Here is a 21,821-nt window from a genome sequence, read left to right on the forward strand (position 1 = left end):
TTCAAAATTGTAAGTTGAACTACATTGTTTCCCTTACCGCATCTTGTTCCCTATATTGAGCTAACAGGAAAAAAGGGCATTTGTGAAGAGGGTACAGTCGTGTTATAGGTTTTCATCATTCCCTTCAAGCATGACTGAGATCAGTGAAATTAAAGCCATTCTTTGCTCAACTAGGTTTTTTTTTTTCAGTTTTGTAATTTGGACTGCCCAGATTACTTTGATTTAAACATACTGATTTTTTTTTTTTTCCAGTATTGAAAATCTGAGGAGAATGTTACAGGAAAATGGGTTAAGCTCTTAGCTTAAGGGGGGCATGGATTTCAGTCACTTAACTAGGTAAAATAAACCTAAACCCAGAACTACAGCCATTTTAACTGTTCGTTATTACATAATGTTAAAAAGTTAACCCGTTGCAGCCCTCACTCGGTGTTTAATGGGTGGGGTGGGTGCTGCGCTGGGGAAAGCCGTGCAGCTCGGCGTGCTGCTGCCGCTGCTGCTGCCGCCGCCGCTTCCCCGGGGGCCCTCCCGCCCCTCCCGCCCCTCCTGCCCTTGCCCCCGGGTGGCAGGTCCGGGCCGAGGCGCTCCGCTCCGCTCCCCTCCCGCGCAAAACGAGCTCTGCTCTGAGGGCCGCCGTGCAGCGCGGCCTCCCGGCTCCAGCTCCGGGGCGGCGGGATGGGGCGGGGCGCAGCCAGCGCCCTCGCCGTTCCGCTTCCGGGCCACGGGGCGGCCGAGAAGGGGACCCTACCTCTTCCGGCCGCTCGGAGCGGGTGAGGCTGGGGCCGCCGGAGGGGGCTGCCTCTGCGGGAGCCCCGGGGCTGGGCCCGGCGGGGCGGCGCTGCCTGCGCGGCTCCCCCTTCCTGCGGTGGCCGGTGGGGCTGGCCGCCCGCGCGCTGCGGGCCGGGGCCGGAGCTGCCCGCGGCGGTGGTGCGGCGGCCGGCACCTTTGCTCGGGTTCGCTGGGGCCACGGGCGGCCTTGGGGGGGACGACGGGGCCCGGCCCAGCCCGGGGGGGGGAGGGGGGCGGGGGGCGGCGGCGGCGGCGGCGCAAGGCCGCTCAGTCCCCAGCGCTTGCCTGAAAGTCCCGTAAGGGCTTTCCCAAGCGCGCGCCCGGCGCCGCGGGGGGACGGGGATCGGTTTGGAAGCCGAATGGGCGGCGAACAAAGACGGCCCCAGCCCGCCGCTTCCGTGCCTGTCGGGCACAAAGGCCTGTCGGTGTCGGCCCGGCAGCGACGCGGCTCCCTCCCTGCTGCCTTCCCCGGCGGCCCGGTTTTCCTGCCGGTCGTTAATGCTTTGTGCTCTTGAGCGCTCTTAATTGTCGGTTAGTGTTTGCGAAGTGATTTTTTTAAATTCTGTTTGCTCTTGCTGTGCATTGTACATTAAGGGCTCTCTTGGGGTTTTTCTATTTTTTAAATTGTTTTTGGTTTTTTGTTAAATGAGAGCGAGGACATAACAGGCGTCCAGAGCCGCGGATGGTCAGGAAGGTGTCCGGCCCATCTTGGTAAACCATGGCATATCAGCTGTATAGAAACACCACGCTGGGTAACAGTCTTCAGGAGAGTCTGGATGAGCTCATACAGGTGCGTGTGGGGTTTAGGGTCTGGGCAATCAGCTTAATAAGGAGAGGTTAGTTATTAAAACGGCTTTGTGGTTGCTGTATCGGGGTACTTATGGCCAACGTTTGGAAAACTTACTGATTGAAATCAAAAGTTATTGGTACTCCATTCACGTGGGAAGTCTTTTTCTTAACGTTCTAGACAAACAAAGTATTTTATGTAAGTGGCATAATGCCCTGTTGCATGGCCTGGTAAATGAACAGCTAGATTAATCTGGAACACTGTAATCGATTTCCTGCTCTTCTGGTTGTTTCCAGTGAATGTTTATGAAAAGAAATCTTTGTGTGGCACAAAAAATCATGTTAGCACATCATTTCTTCTCTCAGAGTTAAAACAGGAAAAATTAAGTAAACACAGGAACATAATACTTCTGTAAATTGTTTTTCTAGAGATCTGCTTGATGTGAACTTTGTTTTGATGTTTTTAATTTTTACTGCATTTTTGAGTTTACTTTGAAACAACTCAAAACTTTTTTTTTTTTTTCCCCAACTACTTTAGTCACAGCAAATCACACCTCAGCTGGCCCTTCAGGTGCTACTTCAGTTTGATAAAGCTATAAATTCGGCACTGGCACAACGAGTCAGGAACAGAGTAAATTTCAGGGTAAGATAACAACATATAAAAGTTCTTCATGAGGTACAGTAACTAAGCATTGATGCAGAATGTTGTTAAAAGCTGTGTGCTCTAAGCAAAAACTTATGTAGGTCCATTTCGACTCTGAAATAATGACTGTTTACACATACATTCTGTATGCAATTGTAAGGCTTGTTATCTTCTTATTTTGCTAGGGACCTTTTGAAGGAATGCAAAAATCAGAAACAGATTTGGCGGGCAGATGAAAACAGGGGAAGGGGAAGAGGAAAATGCTTCGATGGGTAGCATTGCCATCCTCAGTGTCTTGCAGATGGGGAGGGAGACTTTTGCTTCTCTTAGTTGTACCTAGCAGAAGTGAGATGAGGCCAGATTTTCAGCCACATCTATAATGTGAAGAGAGAGTTGTAGATCTACCCTTATGTAAGTCATTGGATCATTTTGTAGCTATTTTCTGTAGGTATCATAGAAAAATAAATCTGGGGTTTTTTTCCCAGCCAGCCACCCTAATTAATGTCAGATAGCCAGCAAATTGTTAAATGTCAACCTGTCAATTTTAGATTTTTAAACCATATAGATATGCTAAAAAGAGTATAACTTCTTTTCTCTAACACACTTCACTTGCTTTGTCTATGTAACATGGTATAGAGAACTGTTCAGAATGTGTTTAGTGGGTAAATTAAAAAAATGTTACTTGGAGCCTAAGTTCAAGAGTATCAGTTTAAAGTATGTGAAGATGAAGGCCAAAAGGTTTACATATCAACATCCTCAGTAATACATCAAACATGAGGGATACCCCTTTATGTCATATAGGTCAGTTTTGTCATGATTTTTTATTTAAACTATTGTTTTATTTAAACAATTGCAGAATTCACATCTTGTTACGATCACTGCTGTAACTGATTTTTCTTATGGCCCATGTTTTAAGAAATCTTGTCTGATACTGATCCTTTATACACATTAGAAAAGTTATAAAACTTCTTAGCGAACCTGTAAAGCTTCCCCTTGGATAGACTATAATGTCACTACATGGTCTTGAAAATTTCAGCCATTGGAGGGCATTTAAATTACAGTTTTCCTCAGAATTGCTTGCTTGCCAAGTTTGTATGCATTCATGTTCACAGTTGGCTTTATGGCAAACCTGGTTCTAGAAGGTACGTAGTTCAGTAGATAGTAAACATCATATTTTCTGTTACTTTTAGGATGCATCCTATAGAAAATGTCTCTTGTCTTTTTAAAGGGGTCTCTGAATACATACAGGTTCTGTGACAACGTATGGACATTTGTACTGAATGATGTTGAATTTAGGGAGGTCACTGAACTTGTGAAAGTGGATAAAGTGAAAATTGTAGCATGTGATGGAAAAAGTAAGTATGGAATATGATATAAATAAGCTGAGACGCAAGACTTGATCATTTATAGAAAGCTTTGACCAAATGTCTGATTAAAGCTGGATTGATTGTATTATTCAGATAAAAGTAGGGCTCTGCACTCCCTTTTACATACGATGAGAAATGAAACAAAAGCAAGCTAAATGTTTCCCTAACTCATAAGCACTGAAATTGGAATGTGTTACAGACTGCTGTACACCTGTTGTTGGGCAGTACATATTACTAAAGTGATTAGAAAGTCGGAAGTCATCTTAATTGAATTTCTGTGTCGTGATTTTTCTAGTATTAACCTGTTTGTTAGAACAGCACCGTGTTTTATTGAATGCAAGGAGTGCTTTATCCGTCTGAGCAAGCAATTGTCTGAGAAAACTGTCTACGTAATTGTTTGCTGGATTTGATAGTAGGGGACCCAAGCACATGAAAAGCTTCTGCTAAGCATTTGCAAATCATATTATAAGATTTATATATTGCTCAACAGGCCCACTGGATGTACACTGTTTACGGGAGCTTATGTTCCATATCTGCTTGACTGGGTTACTTTTGTCAATGTTCCTTGAAATTCTTTACTGGAAAAAGTCATTTAGTGACTTTTGTGGCAAGCCGGTTTATAACTTTTAAAACCATCAATGTGGCAGAATATCACTAAAGATGTGTGAGGTGCCACTTGTTTTATCCCCGGGGAGTGATGCTAAAAGGAAGAACTGCGAATGGAAAAGGCTTTATTTAAAAATACCCTAGACCTCTGAAACAGGTTCTTCATGGCTTCCTGATCCTGGCGTGATTACAGTAGTCACTTCAAGTTGTAGTTCTAAAGAGTTTACAGAATTTATTGTTTGCTCAACTTCTGGTATTAGCCAAGCATATAATCTTACTCTGTTTATTTTTTGTGTGCTTATTATAGCTAGTAGAGGAAACCTTACTTTCCAAGTATTAATCGTTTTCACTCTTGATAAAGTATGCAGATAAGATTTAAAGAACTGGGTGACTTAAAGTGGCTCTTAACATTACAGCCTTTTTTCCCCACAAGAAGTTGACTTGCTAAAGGACCGTAGTAAACACTGACTTGTCTTTCTCCATATCCAAGTTATGTATTTTTTCCATAGCTCTAAGAACAAGAAAGCAGTAGTGGTAGTAATACCAGAAGTTGCACTGATCTTAATTGGTGCTTCTGATAAAAGTTCAGAACAGAGAATTGCTCTCAGTTGTTTTATGAAGATCATGCTCATTCTTGCATCTATTTCAAAATGCATAATAAACTATAGCCCACACTCTATAGGAGCTTATGCTAATGGATGTGCAAAACCCTTTCTCTTCAGTAGATTATGTGATTTAGCCAGATGTGCTTGTGGCTGACTGCAATAAAGTGTTTGTGTATCACTACAAGTTAAAGCAAAGCTGCTTGTATTTTTAGTGCCTTAATAGCAAATGATGTGTGTGCACAACCTTGAAGTTTTGTGCTGGCTTTTTTCAATGTTGGTAAATGAAGTGAAACAGCACAAGCAGTTCATGCATCACATTGATAGCAGTGGAGGGAATTGGGTAGGTACAGAACATGTTCTAAAATGCTTGGGGAAGGTATCAGAGAATGGTATTCATTCTCTTTAATTTATACTCAGCGGTAGTGGGGGTATGTATTACTCACACTTTTTTTTTCTTTCCTAGACACTGGTTCCAATACTGCGGAATGAATAGAACTGTGGTTTGTCTGCAACATTTTCTGTTAATATGCAGCACTTTCTGGAGAGAAGCATGGAAAGGGACTGTGTTCATACTTAATTCTTGTAATGCAGATGTGAGTTAATCCATACTAGAAAGTGTCACAGAATCACAGCAGAAGAAATACCTGTAGCATTTCTTCAGTTCACCTTATAGGGCATGAATACAATGTTACTTTTTTTTTTTTTAAATTACAACAGATACTGTTGCCTTTTTTGTTCAAAATAATTTCTGTAATAAACTTTTATTTAAAAACCTGTGAATGAGTGATCATTGGAAAACTTTGTTTAAAAACAATCATTAATATAATATATTCTCCCAGTATTGTCTAAGTGTGTTTAGAGTAATGTTGCAAATGCAAAGGGCTTTCAGTTACAGAGTTGTGAGTATGGTTGCACTGATTAGTATTGCAAGAAATGACTGTTTTAGAATGATGGAGGACGACATCGACAAAAGCTTAGCAGCTCATGCTGGCCAGTATATTTGTCTGCTTGTTACTGCATCTTTCTGTCTATAAATTTGTCCATTTGGTACCCTCTGCTAATAATACACTAACCCAAGTATTAAAGTTATTGCACAGCTAATCAAATTGAAATAATGAAACTGAGTCTCGTAAGATTGCACTATATTCTCAACAAATGTTAGTGCTGCTTCTTTTAATGTTTTTCTAATTGTTTTTTGTATTTATGTGGAATACATTTAATCGGACACCTGGCCAACAGGATTTCAGTGAAAGAATTGAGCTATGAATTTTGAGATATCAAATGGATAACTTTGTTCTTTTTAGACTTACACATTCCACTAAATAACTCCAATCAAGAAACCCTTAAAATAGTTTCTTCACTAGAAGTATGAATATAATATACTGACAGCTCATTTGTCTGAGTAAGGCAGTGACTGTTCCAGTGCGGTCACAGGAACGCTAGCTGCCTCAGCAGTGTCAAATTCATTTATTTTTGACAGTAGGCTACTTACAGACCACTAGAAACTGGAAACCATACAGAAGAAAAGTCAGCAGGTAACTGTGTTCAGATCAGTCTAAATCTTTAGTCTGTGCCAAAACTGGAGCATAATTTTATATGTTGAAACCTTTCGCTACACGTCAGTGGCCCAGTCCATTAATTAAAGTAATAAAGCTTTAGTATCTATTCTAATACGTTTCCAGACTGATATGTTACGGTTCTCTAAATCCTACCTTTGGACATCAAAGGACATATATTTGGGGTCTGGTTAACTTCTGCTTCCCTCACTTCAAGTGAGAAAGCAGTTCACAAACTTGCTAGACTGTTCCAAGTATTATGTTTACCTTTTTTTTTTTTTTTTTTTTTTTTGTTTTGTATCTATGCTAAATGTCCTTTGCTGCAAACTGCAGATTGGTAAGTAACTGTTTTTGAAACCAGAAGAACAGAAGGATGCAAATGTGTATCGGTACTGTGGTTTTCTCTTTTTCTAGGTTTAAAGATTTTTTTGTTCTCTAATAATCCTATTGTAAACTGAATTTCAGCTGTTACAAGTATAAAAGTTTGCTCTTCTTACCTCCAACTCTGTAGTCTCTTCCTGTCTCTGGACAGAAACTTCTCAGTCTCCAGTTCTCTGTAGCCTTTGGACTCCTTCCTAATGAAAATAATTATATTTGTTCCAATTAAGTGTGCATTAGCATATTTACTATAGCATTTTTCCGTTAAAAACAATAGAGAAGCACAAGTGTACTGATGATGTGAGGTTATTGTGCAGAATGGATTTATGTTTACATTTCATTGATACTCCTCTATCAGGCTTCTCTTGTGTTTCAACAGTTGTATACTACTGCTTTAGTACTCCCAGGCTTAGTGCTACCTCAGCTGTTAATTGAAAGGAAAATAAATATTTAACTGAAAAAGAAAATAACGTAATGAATCTATATACTAAGAAAAATTACGAGTGACAGGAGAAATAATTTTGTTGACAAAGATTTCTGCTGCTTAGTAATCAGTGAAATTCAAGTCAATGTGAGCATGAACCAGAAATGATTATGTTCATAATTCTGGACAACTTTACTGACTTTTTTAAAAAAAGAAGAAGTAATCGTCCCATTAAAGCTCTAGACTTGGTCCTTTGGAAAGAGAAGGTGATGGGATACTACCTGTGCTGATGCATGACAGTAATACTTTGAATTGTATACCCTACTTATCTGGTGGTTCCTATTCGGTGTGAAAACTGAGATTTGAATATTGCCTGGACTTGTAAGGAAGCATTTGAAAAGGAGCTGGACATTCTGAAATTAATTTAAATGCTCAGTACCCGAGTCTTACTGTACTGAAAAAATATGCAAATGCTTAAGTGACACTGATGTTCTTGATTAGCTTGTTGTTTAGCCTGAGTTAAGTGAGTGGCAAAAAGTGACATGTGAAAAACATATTAAATGCTTCTGATGCTTCTGAACTGTTCTAAGATTTTTCCTTTTGCTAATAATAATGTAGTCTTAAAAGAAATGCGCAATGGACTTGAAAGATTTTTGGAGCAACTGGAATGGTTGGGGACAGGAAGCAATCTGTTCCTGTGCACAGTGATGATGAAGGGACTGTGTGCTGAGGGAATCTATGTAATTTAGTCTGTGTGAAAGGCTAGAAAGCATGCACAAATGGGGAGTAAGGGAATGTTTTAGGTGAAACAGCAAACAAATGAGTAGGAACAAGTGGGCAGTCATAACATATGCTTCTGTAATCTAGACGTTCCTTTCCTCTCTCAAGACGAAAGTCTGAGAAGGCCTTTCATACAAAACAACAGGAAGAGAGAAGTTACCAAACAGAAATAAAAATTGAAGGAAGGAAAGGCAAACACGTACCCTGAATCTTTTGTATTGCTGCTGCCTGGCTAATTATTGGTGGTATTAGAAGCTTTATTTCACATCTGGTTAATTTTTTAATATCACCGTTTAAAATTTTCTGGTAACATAGGCTAGCTCTGTTTGGTTATGGCAAATGCATCAAGCTGTTGTTCTGCAAACCACTTGTTTTCCACTATCATGGCAGAATCCTCCTCGTTTTCTGTGTACTCTTTATTTAACATACAAAATGTTTTATTAGAAGTTTGACTACTTATTGTTCCTAAAATTAGCTTACATATGCATCTTCCATCTCCTTCATGACAGTGCAGTGTTAGGCAATGCAGGTATCTGATTTTTTTGCATCTGTGGGACGTTTCTAGGACATGGAATTCAAATCTGGATACATACAGACTACTGAGTTTACCTGGGTACACAAAGAATACTTGAACTTTTGTGATCAATGCTATTCTTTGCTCTTGTGGTCTGTGGTCCTTGAGAGCCAAAGGGCAATCTGTGCATATGCAACAGAAGCATTTGGCAGCCTTGTTCCTTGCACGGTTATGGTACGGTGCAGAAGCTCCAGGTACCACTTCTTTAGTGTTTATTTGTTCAGTGAATATACTGTTGAAAACTGCAGAAGTTAGTGTTGGTTTTGTGTATGTGAAGAAACGACGTGAATAAGGGTTGCTTTATGGTTTCTAAAGCTTCTAAAGTAAGCTCTCAAACAGGTCTGGTGTGATAAATGCTCCCTGTTCCTAGCTTACCTCTAGTTTTTTGGGGGGTTTTTTTTGGTTGTTGTTTCTAAACTATCCTTTTTTCTTAAACTGCCCATTCAGCATAAGGTATTTACCCTGTTAACTCCACCATCTCTTTAGAAAACAGCTCTTGAGGCATACTGAGGTGTAAATAATTCTTGGGAATAACCTTTTCGATGTCTAGAATTGCTCCAGTGATGCCTCAGGCAGTATCTGCCTATGGGGTGAAGACTGCTGCCTGCTCACTGCAGAAGAGAAGCTTGCTTATGCTCCTGGAGGAATTAATTCCTGCAAACCTCACAGCTGTCAACACAAGCTCTGACACTAGCTTGGCAGCACACATTCTTTTTGGCTCTAACCATGTTTCTGGGATGGTGTTTGTCCAGGCCCCGGATCTGCTACTTCTGTGGAGGCTGTTGCAGTTCACTGAAGGAGAAGGGAGCAAAGAGAAGGTATGGGGATGTGGTGCCAATATTCCTCCTGCTTTTTATTGCTTTACTCTCCATAATTTTCTTGCCACTTGCTGTTTTTTGTGTTTGAATTTCAGCTAATCCCTCCACGTTCATATGATTAATGTGCTTTGTGGTCTTGGAAGATGTGTTGAACTTACACCTAAAAGTGTTGGCTGCACTTTTGTTATAGTAAGCTATTTTAATATCCAGCAGAAGACAAACCATCTCACTTGCTACAGCATCAGCATATTTGCTGCTGCCTATTTGATTCTTCCTTGCCTGTAGTGTTACGGACTGATTCATTTATTTGGTTTTTTTGTTGATTTTCTTCAGAAAGCTCACAGTTGCTTCCACCTATCAGTAGCAGAGAGATAGTAAAAGATACTTTTGCACCTGGACCTTGAGCTGGAATGGATGTGTCTATTTAGAAAGTAAATTAACTAAAAGAAAGTGAAGAAAAGGAAAGAATAGACAACAATACAGAAATGGCTGTGGGTGACTGCCTGTGTTTAAACATGGCTTCTGAGAAAAATGATTTTGTGAATTCCGTAAGTGCGCAAACAGGTTGTTATCTGAAGTAAGCTGTTTGCTCAGTCAGGGATGTCAATACCTGACCTGAAATGTTATCGGAGAGACACAAATTAAAGGTAAATGCAGAGCAGGAAGAATTTATGATGAATTCCCAGAAGACAAGTTTAATCAGGATCATTATGTACTTGCACACAATGACTAGGTACAATAAGGTAGATGAGAGTTACTCAAAACACAGATAGTTGCTTTTAAGTATCTCAGCAGCTTAGGAGGTAGTATTTCAGTTAAGGTACTAGTGACTTGGTTTTGCTTTTCTGTACTCTGAAAGTTCCGGGGGGTGGTGGGGGAGAAAGGTAGGAGCATGGTAAAAAGCATTTTAACTTTAATAAGACTGTACTGGGAGATGTGGACTTTTCCTTCACTGTAACTTAAAGGGTGATCTTTGTTAGGAAAATAGCTTTGCTCAAAGATAAATTTACTATATAAATTAGCCATTATAGCTTAGTAGGTAGTAAGTCACAGATATATATTTTGGTTTTCACCTTGTGCTAAAAGAGCCTGCACCCTCCAAGGAAGTGGAAAATAGTTCACTGAGAGTCTAGTTAATGTTTCATGGTCACTGCTGTTGCAGTCAGAAGAAAAAGGACACCCTAACCCTGTTCCCTGAATCAATTTTACCCATGACTGCAAATAATTTACTGATATTTTGTTCCTATAGGTCATGTTTGCTTCTAGTTTGTTCAGAATTTATTACCTGGTTTCCTCTGAATTTATTTCAATTGACCCATCTCTTTATTATAGGATATTTCAGAGATGATCATATGGAGTATGAAAGAAATGCAAAGCAAGAAGGAAACAGACCCTCCTAACTAGAGTTAAGGAGAGCTGTTCGTGGACCGCTGTGTAAATATGTATTATGCCAGTTTCAGTTCACATTAGGTTGTTCTTGTAAAAATAAAGTGAAAACTGCTTGGAAATAAAATACAAATTAAAGCCAGGTGAGTTTAAAAAAATCTGTTATTAGATTTCAGAATTATAGTTTCACCTTCCTCCTGTGGCATCTTGAAAGGTAAATGGCATTTTGCAACATATTTCCTCCTTAAACAACTGGTGGTTTATTTAAAGTTCAGATTGTTAGTTAATTCATTGTAGACAGAACTGTCAGAAGTAGATTTTCATCCTCTCACTAGACAAAGTTAACACTAATATTTCTGATATGACTATATTTCCAATTTGGATAGCCCAAGATTTTACTGATGAAGTTCATATGGGGTTTAACCTGTTTTTTTGGAGGTGATCCTATATTCTGATATGCCAATGCTACTTTGGGCTACAGCTTGCCCTAGTCTATTTGAAGTTTATTCTTTTTTCAGTTCTGCAGCTAACCTTGGCAAGTTACATCCTTTCTTTGTGCCCTGTTGCCAGTTTTCTAAGATACTTTGAGATCTCTGGAATACAAAGTTCTGTATTAGAGTTGAGTGATATTGAGTTTGGTTTTGATGCAATTCCTTAGAATAGAGAAGTATGGGGTTTTTTTTCTCTCCATGAATATGCACCTTTTTTTCTCAGTTTTCCAAGGGAAAAAGACAACACCTTGCCATAGTCAGAAACACACTGACCCCGCTCTGCCTGATTTAGTCCAGAAACTTGAATGTATCCCCGTCCCCCAATGAACCACTGGCAGTAGTTTACCATTTTGGGCTAATATGTATTAATTTAAAGTAAATGAAAGAGCTCCAACAAGCAAAATCAATTAGGCAGCAGTGGTTAGATGCAGTCTTCTATGTTGGGAGATTTGAATTCTTGCCCTGAGTCAGCAAAGAAGTTTTGTTCTAAAAGAATGTACCAGACATGGAGATTTTTTGCTATTCAATGTTGAATTTGCTGCTGAAACCATTTTTAAATTTTCTATGTTACTATCAGGTTAGCATAAAGCTTTAATCTCTGTTGTAGCAAATGTCTGTTTACGTAAGTTGGAAAGAGTTTCCCACTGGGACCAGTAATCCTATTACTTTATTTGCTCTTTTTGAATAAACAGACGCCCAATGGTATGTTGGGTATTTGTTTGAGAGCTTTTCTTGCCAGTAGTTAGGGTTTTTGCCTATAACGTTTGCTGTGAAATCACCATGGCATTTTAAAAATCAGCATTTTACAACCAAGTTCATTTTAAAATGTCTAACAAAATTGCAATGATACACCTTTTCAAGTCAGTTATTTCATCTTCTCATCCTATTTAAATCAATGTTTTAAAGATCTGTGTGACTGCAGTCGTAACTTAACTTCATCTAAATGTAGTCTGGTGCTATGGAATTGCTTCAGATGTTCTTTGTATAATGCTAATTCTCCACCCGAGACCTTGAATTTATAAAGGTGAGAGTGTTTACTGACAAAAAAATTACTTGAAGATTTTTTTGGTAGTACAAAGACAACTGAATTAATCCTTCAGCATTACAGGTAGTGAAAAGCTGTTGGATCCATGGCAAGTGGCTGGCTTTAACGTGAGAAGGTGGGAAAAATACCTGTGATTGAAACACAGAAGTTCACAAATCTTTCTTTCAGCTTCTAGAAACTTAAGAAAACAAGGTGTTAGATGATTGTTTTGTTCATCTAAAAGGCCAGATACACTACTAGATATGGCAATTATATTACCAAGAGCGCTCCTCACAAAAATCTCTTTTCTCGGGGGAGGGAAAGAGAGAGGAAGATGTTAGAAAAATGTAAGTTTGCTCACCATTAACTACATAAGCATCCCTCTCCCTGTGTTACAGATGGAGAAGTGGGGTGCAGAAGGGTTAATTAGTCTAATGGCTCTGCCTAGGAATGCAACCAGTTCTCCTCAGAGGACTACAGGATACAGAACACCAAAGAGCAATCTATTTTAATATATTTGATTTTATTGAAGGATTTTTGTTTTAATGGCTATTGATAGAAATTAAACTTCAAAGTGATGCAAAAGCAGCAGCTAGATGTTAAACTGAGCAGTGCAGCAGGTGCCAGGAGTGAGTGGCCTGCCAGGTGCTTTGTAGAAAAGCAAATTAATTATAGTTCCAGCTCTGCTTGTAGCAGGACGTGGAGTCACCGTGGTCCATGACCTGGCCCTGCCTGTCTACAAGAAGCCCTGGGTCACTTCTGCGAACAGACTGTAGAAGGAGAACGGAAAAATACGCTACCCCCGTTTCTTTAAGACGGTCTGTTAGAAAGCTGCCTGGGGTGCCGGGCGGGAGTCGGCGCCCCGCACGGTGTCTGTGAGGAGAAGCCCGCGGGTCGGGGAGACGGTGGAAGGGAGGAGGCAGGGCAGGGGAGGCTGAGCCCTCCCGCCCTTCCACACCGGGCATTCCCGCCTCCGAGGCGCCCCGTCCGTACCCCTCCGCGGGGCGCCCCCCGCTCCAGCGGACCGCGCGGCTCTCCCGACCATCAGTTACCTCGCTCGCTCGCGCGCGCGGCACTGCCTGCCGCGCGCGGCCGCTTCTCCCTCAGGGGACCGCCGAGGCTCCCGCGCCCGACCGCACGCCTGCCGCGCAGAAAGATCCCTCCGCCAGCGCGGGTAATGCCGGCCTCCAGTCCCTCCCGCTGTCGCTGAGGCGCCGCCGGCGGGACTCGCCTGCGGAAGGAGGCAGGTGCTGGCGAGGGTCTCCGCGGCTTCCCCTCAGAGTCCCCGGCCGTAGAGGGCGCTGTGGCGCAGGTGCTCCTCGAGACACTGGATGGCGGCGGCGTCCACCAGTGGGTCGAACTTGTTGGCCAAGAGGTGGTGCTGCTGGAGCATCCAGGGCACGTCGCCCGCCCCGTAGATGCAGACGGCGCGCTGGTGCCGGCCGGTGCAGGGCGGGTAGGGCGCGCCCTTGCTGGTGTCGCCCTCCAGGTACTGCCACTTGACCAGGCGGGGCAGGGCGTTCATGTCCGAGAGCTGGAACTTGTCATTCTGGGGCATGGCGCCCGGCACGCCGGGCATGCGGTTGAGGGTGGCCCAGACGTGCTCGTCAGGGCTGTAGGTGTCCTTGGCCCACTCGAGGAACTCCTGCGCTGTGGGGTTCTCAAAGATGTGCTGCACGAAGGCCCGTGTGACCACGATGTACGCGTTGCCTGTGAACATGGGATAGTTGTGGGGTGGCGGCAGTTTCTCTGTGGCTGTCCGGGAGATGATATTCCCCACTTCGTGGTGGTACTGCCAGCGCTCCCGCTTGAGGGCCGAGGGCTTCTCTGACTCCATGCTGTTCTGCCCCTGCAGCGTCTTCAGGGCACGGACGATCTCAGCGTTGGTCTTGATGGGGAAGTCGGTGCCGCAGGTGTTGAGGAAGTAGCGCCATGGCACGGGGCTCTGTAACAAGTCCTGCATGCAGTTGAGGTCGGCCTGCAGCCGGGACCAGGAGGCATAGACCACCTTTTCCAAGCGGCTAGCCACAAAGACATTGGGGAAGCAGGCTACGATGGCCCGCACAGCCTCCTGGAAGGTGGCCGGGGACTTGCTGTCAATGTGGACGCAGTAGACGTTCTGGGGGGTGTAGAGGGACCGCAGGAGCCGCTCGAACATCTCGATTTTGTTGTGGATGACCATGGAGTAGGCGATGGGGAACTCTGCCTCCTCCTGGCTCAGCGGAAACTCAATGAACCGCCGGGTCTCCTTGAAGTTGCTGCAGTCCTTCGTCATGTTCAGGTACTCGCCAGGCGTCAGGGAAACCCTTTTGTTCGCAACCTCCAGGTTGCCGAGCTGGGCGTCCCGGATGGCCTTCTCATCCCCGTGGACGACCCCCGAGCAGTTGATCCTCCTGCCGGGGGAGAGCTCCAGCGCCTGGTAGAGGCGCTCGCGGCAGCGGGGGTGGGCGGCGGCGGCGTCCGCGGGGGCGGCGGGGCAGGGGCGGGTGGCGCTGCGCAGCGCCACGGCGGCGGCCAGCAGCAGGCAGCCCAGCAGCACCGCGCGGCGCCGCCGCGCCTGCGGGGGCTTCAGGTCGCCCAGCCGCATGCCCCCGCGGCGGCGGGCACGGCCGGCTCCCTCGCGCGCCGCTCCGCCACGTGCGGCTCGCCCTCCCCGCCGCTCGGAGGCGAAGCGATGCCCGACCCCCCCCCCCGCCCGCGGCTGCCTTGCCTCGGTGGGTCTGGTCTTGTCTCTGGGCTGGACTTTATGGAGGGCGCCGGAGCCGGTGCTGCGCAAAGAGTAACCTGCAGCGTGGGTGCCGGCTTCCTAGGTAGTGGTGAAATAGTGGCCGGGCGATGTCCGCGTAACCGCAGGTGAGTAACAGGTGAATAAAAGGAAGTCTCCTCCCTCCCCGTGGCGTGACTGCGTTTGGTTTTCTCCACACTGGAGGTGGCTGTGTATCTTGTATGTCTGTTTAAAAGAAGATATTTTATCTTACCCCTGTCCGGTGTGTAACGCGAGGAAAATTCGTCTAGAATGCAACCCCATGTAACACACTTTTTTAAAAGACTTTACGAGATGACTTTGTGATCTAATCTGCTTTTCGAGTGTTCAGATCATTCCAGCTTACAGGTCAAGGGAGTGACAGCAGTAGTGCTGTAGTCTAGAGGCCAGCTTTCTGCTGGCCTGGAGCATTTTGAGCTTTAGTGAAGGATTGTTGCAAAAGATGTTGGATAACTGGGCAAAGTGGAATCTCTGCTTCTGCAGTGGAAGCAGAGGGTGAAGACAGAGGCCCTGGTTTATAAATAATTTGCCACAAAGTGTCCGCTTAAAGGAGGGAGTGAGAGAATATTGGTGGAGAGCGTCAGGACCTCCTGCATGCACCTACATGTGTATCCTGGCTAAGTAACTATCACTTAATAGAAAAAGAGGGGTAACTGCAAGTGACTAAAATACGCCTTGTGCCGTGATGAACAAAATAATGTCCCCTAGGTTTTGCAGTCATCCTGAACCACTTTGTGGTTTGAACCAAATATGGTATTTGGTACCAGGTTTGTAAAAAAGGGCCAGTTTCAACGGTTTCAATGATGAGTCAAAATTTCTAAGATGGGTTTTCTAAGATACAAAGAAAGGTGTATTTCTTTTAATTTTTTTTTTTCTTTCTCCAGATGTATCAAGGAACCAAACTCACAGGACCTGCAGCTGGACTGAGGACAGTTGATGTAAGCGTAGTTCTGCACAGGTTCTAGAAAACAGCAGAAGTCACTTCCCCAATTTCAAAACTGAGATTATTTGTTGAATTATTAGCTTTACCCAGTTCAGTAAATAATTGTCTTAGACATCTGTGGTCCAGAAATTCTAATGGGCATTATGAAAGGCAATGATGTGATACATATAGTATTTCCCATATGCACAGCTGTCAGTTTGCCTGTGCTAAGTACCGAAGTGAATGTGCCTGGGAGAAACATGGGGAAAAAAGGCTTGGGAAATGTAAACAAGATGCTAGATGGGCCAGCTGCTTTCTCAGTGCAAGGAAGACATTCATCCCATTTATATGTGTACTTTGCTCCTGAAATTTGTTTCTAAAAGCTGTGTTCAGCTTGCACTAGAGAGCTTGTTCACCTGGACAATTTCAAAGAGTCTGAGGAAAGGTAAAAGAAACTCTTGGAATAGGACAATCGTAATCCTCTTGGTGTGTCTTCTGCACTTCCAAGCAGCTCTTCCCCTCCAGGTCACTTCTGCTAGACTGTACCCTTGCAGTATTGTATGGAGTGTTGGCAAGTTCTTGTAGTCTTAGGATTTTATTTTTCTAAAGCAATATCTTTATACTGATCCTCTACTCTCATTTCAGTACGCAGATATCCTCTTTCATACAGCCACTACTTGCAGACTAGGAAAACAAGAGCATATTTTACATATTGTATAGCATTGTAAACAATAGTTTCTACTTTAAGGTTCTACCTGCCCTGTATGTGTTGTGTCTTGTAACCGTGTGGTGGAAGAAATCCTCAAATTCTTAATCTTACAGGAAATGCTGAAAACATGATGACTCCACATGAGAGCTCTTAAACGGGCTGTAGTTATTTCAGTTATGTGCATTTTTGAGTAGTTTTTAAAAAATTATGGTGATGTGATTCAGAAATGCCATGGTGTTTTTCCCAAAGGTGTTTTTCAGGAAGTTGAAAAGAAACTGTAACTTTTCACTCACGCTTTTACCATCCATAATTCTTCGTTAAGAGTCAACAATTGCTAAGTCTAACCTGAGACTTGAAAAATATGTTTTCAGTGTTCTCAGCTATACTCTTAAAGCCAACAGTGTATGCCATGTCTGAACAGTACCAGAAGCAAAAAAACCCAAACACCACACCCCAAAACAGTGTGTGAAATGCCAGCACATTGCTGCTGTATTTCATTTTATGCTGGCCAGTGGCTGAAGTCACATGCATGGACAGATAGAGAATAGGTTGTAGGAGTAATACACTGCTTGAAAATGCTGTCATACACATTGACAAATATCAGCCAGATGGAAAATTATTTTTGGAAAAGTTATCTTTGTTGAGAACTTTATCTGACAGTAAATGTTTTCTCAAGGAAAGCCTAATACTGAGTAAGAAAGGAAATTATTTTGGATTAATTTGTCAACATTCTGTAAATTTAGTCACAGGTTCATCAATATGAAACTTCTTTGGAAGAAGTTTGTGGCTTAGCATTAACATCTTGAACTTGTTCAGTGCAAGAAAATTGAAACTTTGGAAGGTTTCTATCTTTAGCAGCGTGGCCATAGGACCACACATCATCTACTCTGTGGTACATAGCTCTTCATATATAGGCTCTTATCTCAAGTTAAAAAAAGTGCAGCAAACCCAAGTAGTCTGAAGTGCTTATGCCTCTGCTGACTGAAATATCTTCCTTACTTACTTTCAGGGTGAATTTTTAAAACTGCCTCCTTTGGAAAGTATGAAATGTAAATGTCTAGCTAAACACTTAGCTGAAAATCTGAAAAACCTCCGTAATAGTTATCAGTTGATCACACTATATGTACTGACCAATCCTCTGTCAATGACTTTTTTGTTATTTGGCACACCAGTTTTTCCTGTGCTTTGGTATTATTCTTTACGCATTCTGTTAAGAGCAAGTGGTCATCCACATGATCAACACAGGTAAACATTTGCTTTATTCTCTGCTAAGCAGGTCTGCTGCATAACCACAGCAGATGAGCTGTGGTTATGCCTGCAAACTTTACAATTTCTGTGAAGCTTGGTATCTAACTTGTCTGATATGAATAGTATGTGTTACAGACAAGATATATACATCTAAAAAACTTCATGAAAATAAATTTGTGTCCTTAGTGATGGTTTAGATATAGAGTTGATATTTCAGTTGTGTAACAGAATACAGATGCTAACATCTCACCATACAGAAAGGTTTTTTTTCTGTTGCATATTCATGATGAAAAAACTTAATCCTTAAAGACACATGAAAATGGAATTAAATAAAACATAATTAACAGCATGCTTTCTGCAAAGCTGCTTTTTTTCCATGAGAGAAATGTTAGCCTACACAAAATAATATTTTGTTGGTAAAGTCCAAGACTTGAGAACTTGTTTTCATACTACATAGGAATTAAAAACTGTTAATATTGATATTCTTAGGTGTAACTGTAACTTCCAAAATACTTCACTTTAAACTGTGGGCTCAAATCATTGGCTTTGACTTTGTCTAATGATGATACATGTCTCAATGAATACAAAAGTAACTCTGTTTAAAAGTGAGTGTAAAACCACTGTCCTATGGTAAGGATACTATAGTACAAGCACTGTCTACAGGGTAACCAGCAGCCACTTGATCACTTACATAAAGAGATCAATAGCCTGGAGATATGACAGTAGATTACAATGTAAGAGGAGGATGATTTAATCATATTTAGATAATTTGCAGAACACTATCTGTGAGAAGTTACATAATGTAAGATTCTTGTGGTATGCTTTTTGCATAAACACACAACAGGCTGCAACCCTCTAAAGTTGTTTATATTTGAAATGGTGAAGGAATGGCATAGAGAGGAGTTCAGGTGTTTGGCAGTGATGGCCGTGGCTTAAAGATCACTGTGCTGTCATAAGACAGACTGGTGTTTCTATTCATTTCCAGAATTCCCCTGTAGATATCAAAGAATGAAGAGTTCTTCCTCAGTGTGAAGACTCTCAGTTAAAACAATTTTAATAAGTCTAGGTGCCACATCTGTCTAGTGCTTTTTTATACCTGCTTCCATTTTAATAAGTCATATCAAGTCAGAAGTTCCTGCTTTTTTAGCTTTCCTGTTAAGCGATAAAAAGAATCATCACAAGGTGACCTGTTACCTACTTGCCTAATCCCACAATTTTTAGGTTGTTGTTCAGATATGCATTGGAGAGTGGAGAGGAAACATGTATTCTGCTTGCTTCTCCAAGGGGCAAAAAAATACTATGTGATTGTTTGCTGATGGTGCCACACCTGGTGAAGCACCTAGTAGAAATTTAGATTGTGATGGCAAGGCTCATAGTGGGTTCACCTGTACACAGTTAGCTTGTAGAAGGAATAGGACTTTCCCTGGGAAAGCAGCATTAATAAAGAGGGACAAACAGAATCACTTGGAGGAATCAGCCTGAAGTGGTAGTTACTAAACTGTGTAAGGAAAGGATTTTTATATCTAGAGATATACTGTCAGCTTCTTTAGTAGGACTTTTAAGAAATATATGGAAGTAGTAAGTTTTCTTAACCTAATCAAATAGAAATCTGAGACCAGGCTCGTACATCCTACAAAAAAAATTTTGTGTGTTATACTCCATTGCTTGGGTGGGCTGAGAATTTTCTTTTTAGCTTCTTGGTCACAAATGGTTTGATAGTTTTTTGGGGTGGGTTTTTTTTTGTTTTGGTTTGGTTTTTTTTTAAGTTAGAATCTGTGCAGCCTGTTACAGACCAGCCTGTAGGGATTTTGAAGGACTCCACCTCTAAGCTATAATACCACTTTTAAGCTATCAGGGTATAACTGTCTTTATCATTCTGCTGCTTTTGTGTTTTATATTCTTTCAGTTTTCAGAAGAGAGCCTTATTTCCTGCTGATTCATTTGGAGGCATAGTGTGCATTGTGATGTGGTTTCTCCTATGTTGGCTAACTGCTTTGTAGGCGTTACTAGTGCACAGCTAACTTCTGTGTTCTCCAGGACATTTGTTGTCAACAGGAGGAATTTTATATTCACAGCACAATGACTCTCATTTAACCTTTGTATTTGAGAGCTGTTTGGCTTTTATGTGTCATCTAGCTAGTGAAGCCTTAAATAGAAGGAAGTATGTGCATGAGGCATAATTGTAATCAGAAAGCAATGCACTTTCCTTTGCAAAATGTTCCAGTGTGGGTCCTCTCTGCAGGCTACAGTCCTTCAGGATAAACCTGCTCCAGTGTGGATCCTCCACAGGCAGCAGTTTCTGTCAGAAAACCTGCTCCTCTGTGGGCTTCTCTCCACTGGCTGCAGCTTCCTTCAGGGCATTCCCTGCCCGGAACCCCCTGCCCCCTTCTTCATTGGCCTTGGTGTCTGCAAGATTGTTTCTCACACTTTCTCCACCCCGCCAGCCCCTGAGCGGCTTTTTTTTTTTTTTTTTAATTTTTTTTAAACCCTTTCTGAAAAATGTTTTCACAGAGGCCCTACCAGCTTCACTGATTGGCTCAGCTTTTTATGTCTGGCATGGGGCAGCTTCTGGTCTCTTATCACAGAGGCCCCCTCTGCTGCCTTACAAAATCATTGCCATGTTAACCCAGTAGATGAACTTTTGTTTGTAAATTGATCCTCTTACACTAATGGCAGGGAGAGAGTGTGCAGAGGTGAGTGATAAGGGTGTGACTTAGATAAGGAAAAGGTTGTGGGTTTTGGTATGATTTTTTTCTTGCTTTTGTCTTTCCCTTATTCCCTCTCCCACCCTCAGCTGGCTACATATTTGCATAGAGAGGCTGATGGCTCTAGTCTTCTCAGTGTCCACTAGTATATTTTACAGCTATAAGATGATTTATGATATAGTTAAGATGTCAAAGACATGTAGACAATTATCCAGGTTTACAGACAACAGGTAACCTAAAACCATGGAGAATCAGCTTGCTGGTTCTCTCCAAAGTTATATGGATTAATTATTGAGAAATACCTACCGGCATGAGGCCTGTAAAATTATTTTGCAGGCCTGCACCTAAAAATACTTGGGGCTGGCTCTGATCTTCCTGTAATTAATTTTTGGTTATGTAGTAAAGTATCATTAAACAAAATTAGTGATACTCCTACTGACTACTACTTAGGCAAAATTGTTCCTAAATATACTCTATAAATAATTTGCTGTTAAGTACACACCTTGTGTTAAAATATAGTATTCTGTTGTGAAAAACTGCATTCCACTTTTTTCATGTGTGTTCACATAGGGAATCTTCTTATTTGTGTCAAGGAGAAATGGATATTTTCCAAAAGAACTGTTCTTTTTTTTAATCAATACTTCCTTTGAACTATGCTGACAAGAAATTAGATTTCTGTCTCCTTGGCTGTTCAGACCTTTTTTTACTGACTGCGCTGGTATTGTGATACTTATCTACAAAATCATAGTATCATATTTGGGTTATAATTTTAAGATTTATAGTTTTAAAATTACTGACAAATGTTTGGAAAACATTATGATAACCTTCCCATTATGTATCTTCAGAGACCGAAAGTTCAGTGTTCTTTTTGTGTGGAGTCTTTGGCACATCTTGCTTTCCTGGGCGGGGCGGGGGAGTGAACAAGGAAATCTGGAGGTTTCAGAATAAATATAATAAACCTTATGCAAATATGTATGTATTATATGTGTACACTTTATCTGTAAAACTTTAAGATGATGAACATGATCTTATGCAGGTTTTGCGTTTTGAAATTGAAAACTGTCTACTTACAGACTTTAGCTTTGGTTTTCTTTCCATTTAATTTCAACTGAATTATGTGGCTCAGTCCTGTACTCTATAACAGGTCAACCTATATCTTTGCAAGCCACTAATACTGCATCCACACTAGCATCATCTTTGGTCGTTTTGATGACTAATTAGAGATTAAGTCAATCTTTCAGGAAACTGG

The 21,821-nt window shown here is 41.9% G+C and overlaps 2 protein-coding genes across 2 annotated transcripts; one reads left to right on the forward strand and one right to left on the reverse strand.

The window, feature by feature from the left end:
- Positions 1–1,158: 1,158 nt before the first annotated feature.
- Positions 1,159–5,569, forward strand: GTF2A2 (general transcription factor IIA subunit 2). The gene is made up of 5 exons (XM_050903645.1): positions 1,159–1,317; positions 1,437–1,576; positions 2,111–2,215; positions 3,444–3,570; positions 5,257–5,569. Exons 2-5 carry the CDS (start codon positions 1,505–1,507, stop codon positions 5,280–5,282), a joined length of 330 nt encoding a protein of 109 aa, XP_050759602.1. The 5' UTR covers positions 1,159–1,317; positions 1,437–1,504; the 3' UTR covers positions 5,283–5,569.
- Positions 5,570–12,750: 7,181 nt separating this feature from the next.
- GCNT3 (glucosaminyl (N-acetyl) transferase 3, mucin type) lies at positions 12,751–14,811 on the reverse strand. Its single transcript, XM_050903402.1, has one exon. The coding sequence runs from the start codon at positions 14,809–14,811 to the stop codon at positions 13,501–13,503; it is 1,311 nt and encodes a 436-aa protein (XP_050759359.1). The 3' UTR covers positions 12,751–13,500.
- Positions 14,812–21,821: the final 7,010 nt, after the last annotated feature.

The sequence above is a fragment of the Gymnogyps californianus genome, chromosome 11, assembly GCF_018139145.2.
Source record: "Gymnogyps californianus isolate 813 chromosome 11, ASM1813914v2, whole genome shotgun sequence".
Classification (NCBI taxonomy): domain Eukaryota; kingdom Metazoa; phylum Chordata; class Aves; order Accipitriformes; family Cathartidae; genus Gymnogyps; species Gymnogyps californianus.

Bases quoted from the DNA above. Each gene is read 5' to 3' on its own strand.
- GTF2A2 (XM_050903645.1), top strand. From the start codon at position 1,505: ATGGCATATCAGCTGTATAGAAACACCACGCTGGGTAACAGTCTTCAG. The intron at 1,577-2,110 runs GTGCGTGTGGGG...CAACTACTTTAG, and splicing joins GTCTGGATGAGCTCATACAG to TCACAGCAAATCACACCTCA. The intron at 2,216-3,443 runs GTAAGATAACAA...GTCTTTTTAAAG, and splicing joins GGAACAGAGTAAATTTCAGG to GGGTCTCTGAATACATACAG.
- GCNT3 (XM_050903402.1), bottom strand. From the start codon at position 14,811: ATGCGGCTGGGCGACCTGAAGCCCCCGCAGGCGCGGCGGCGCCGCGCG.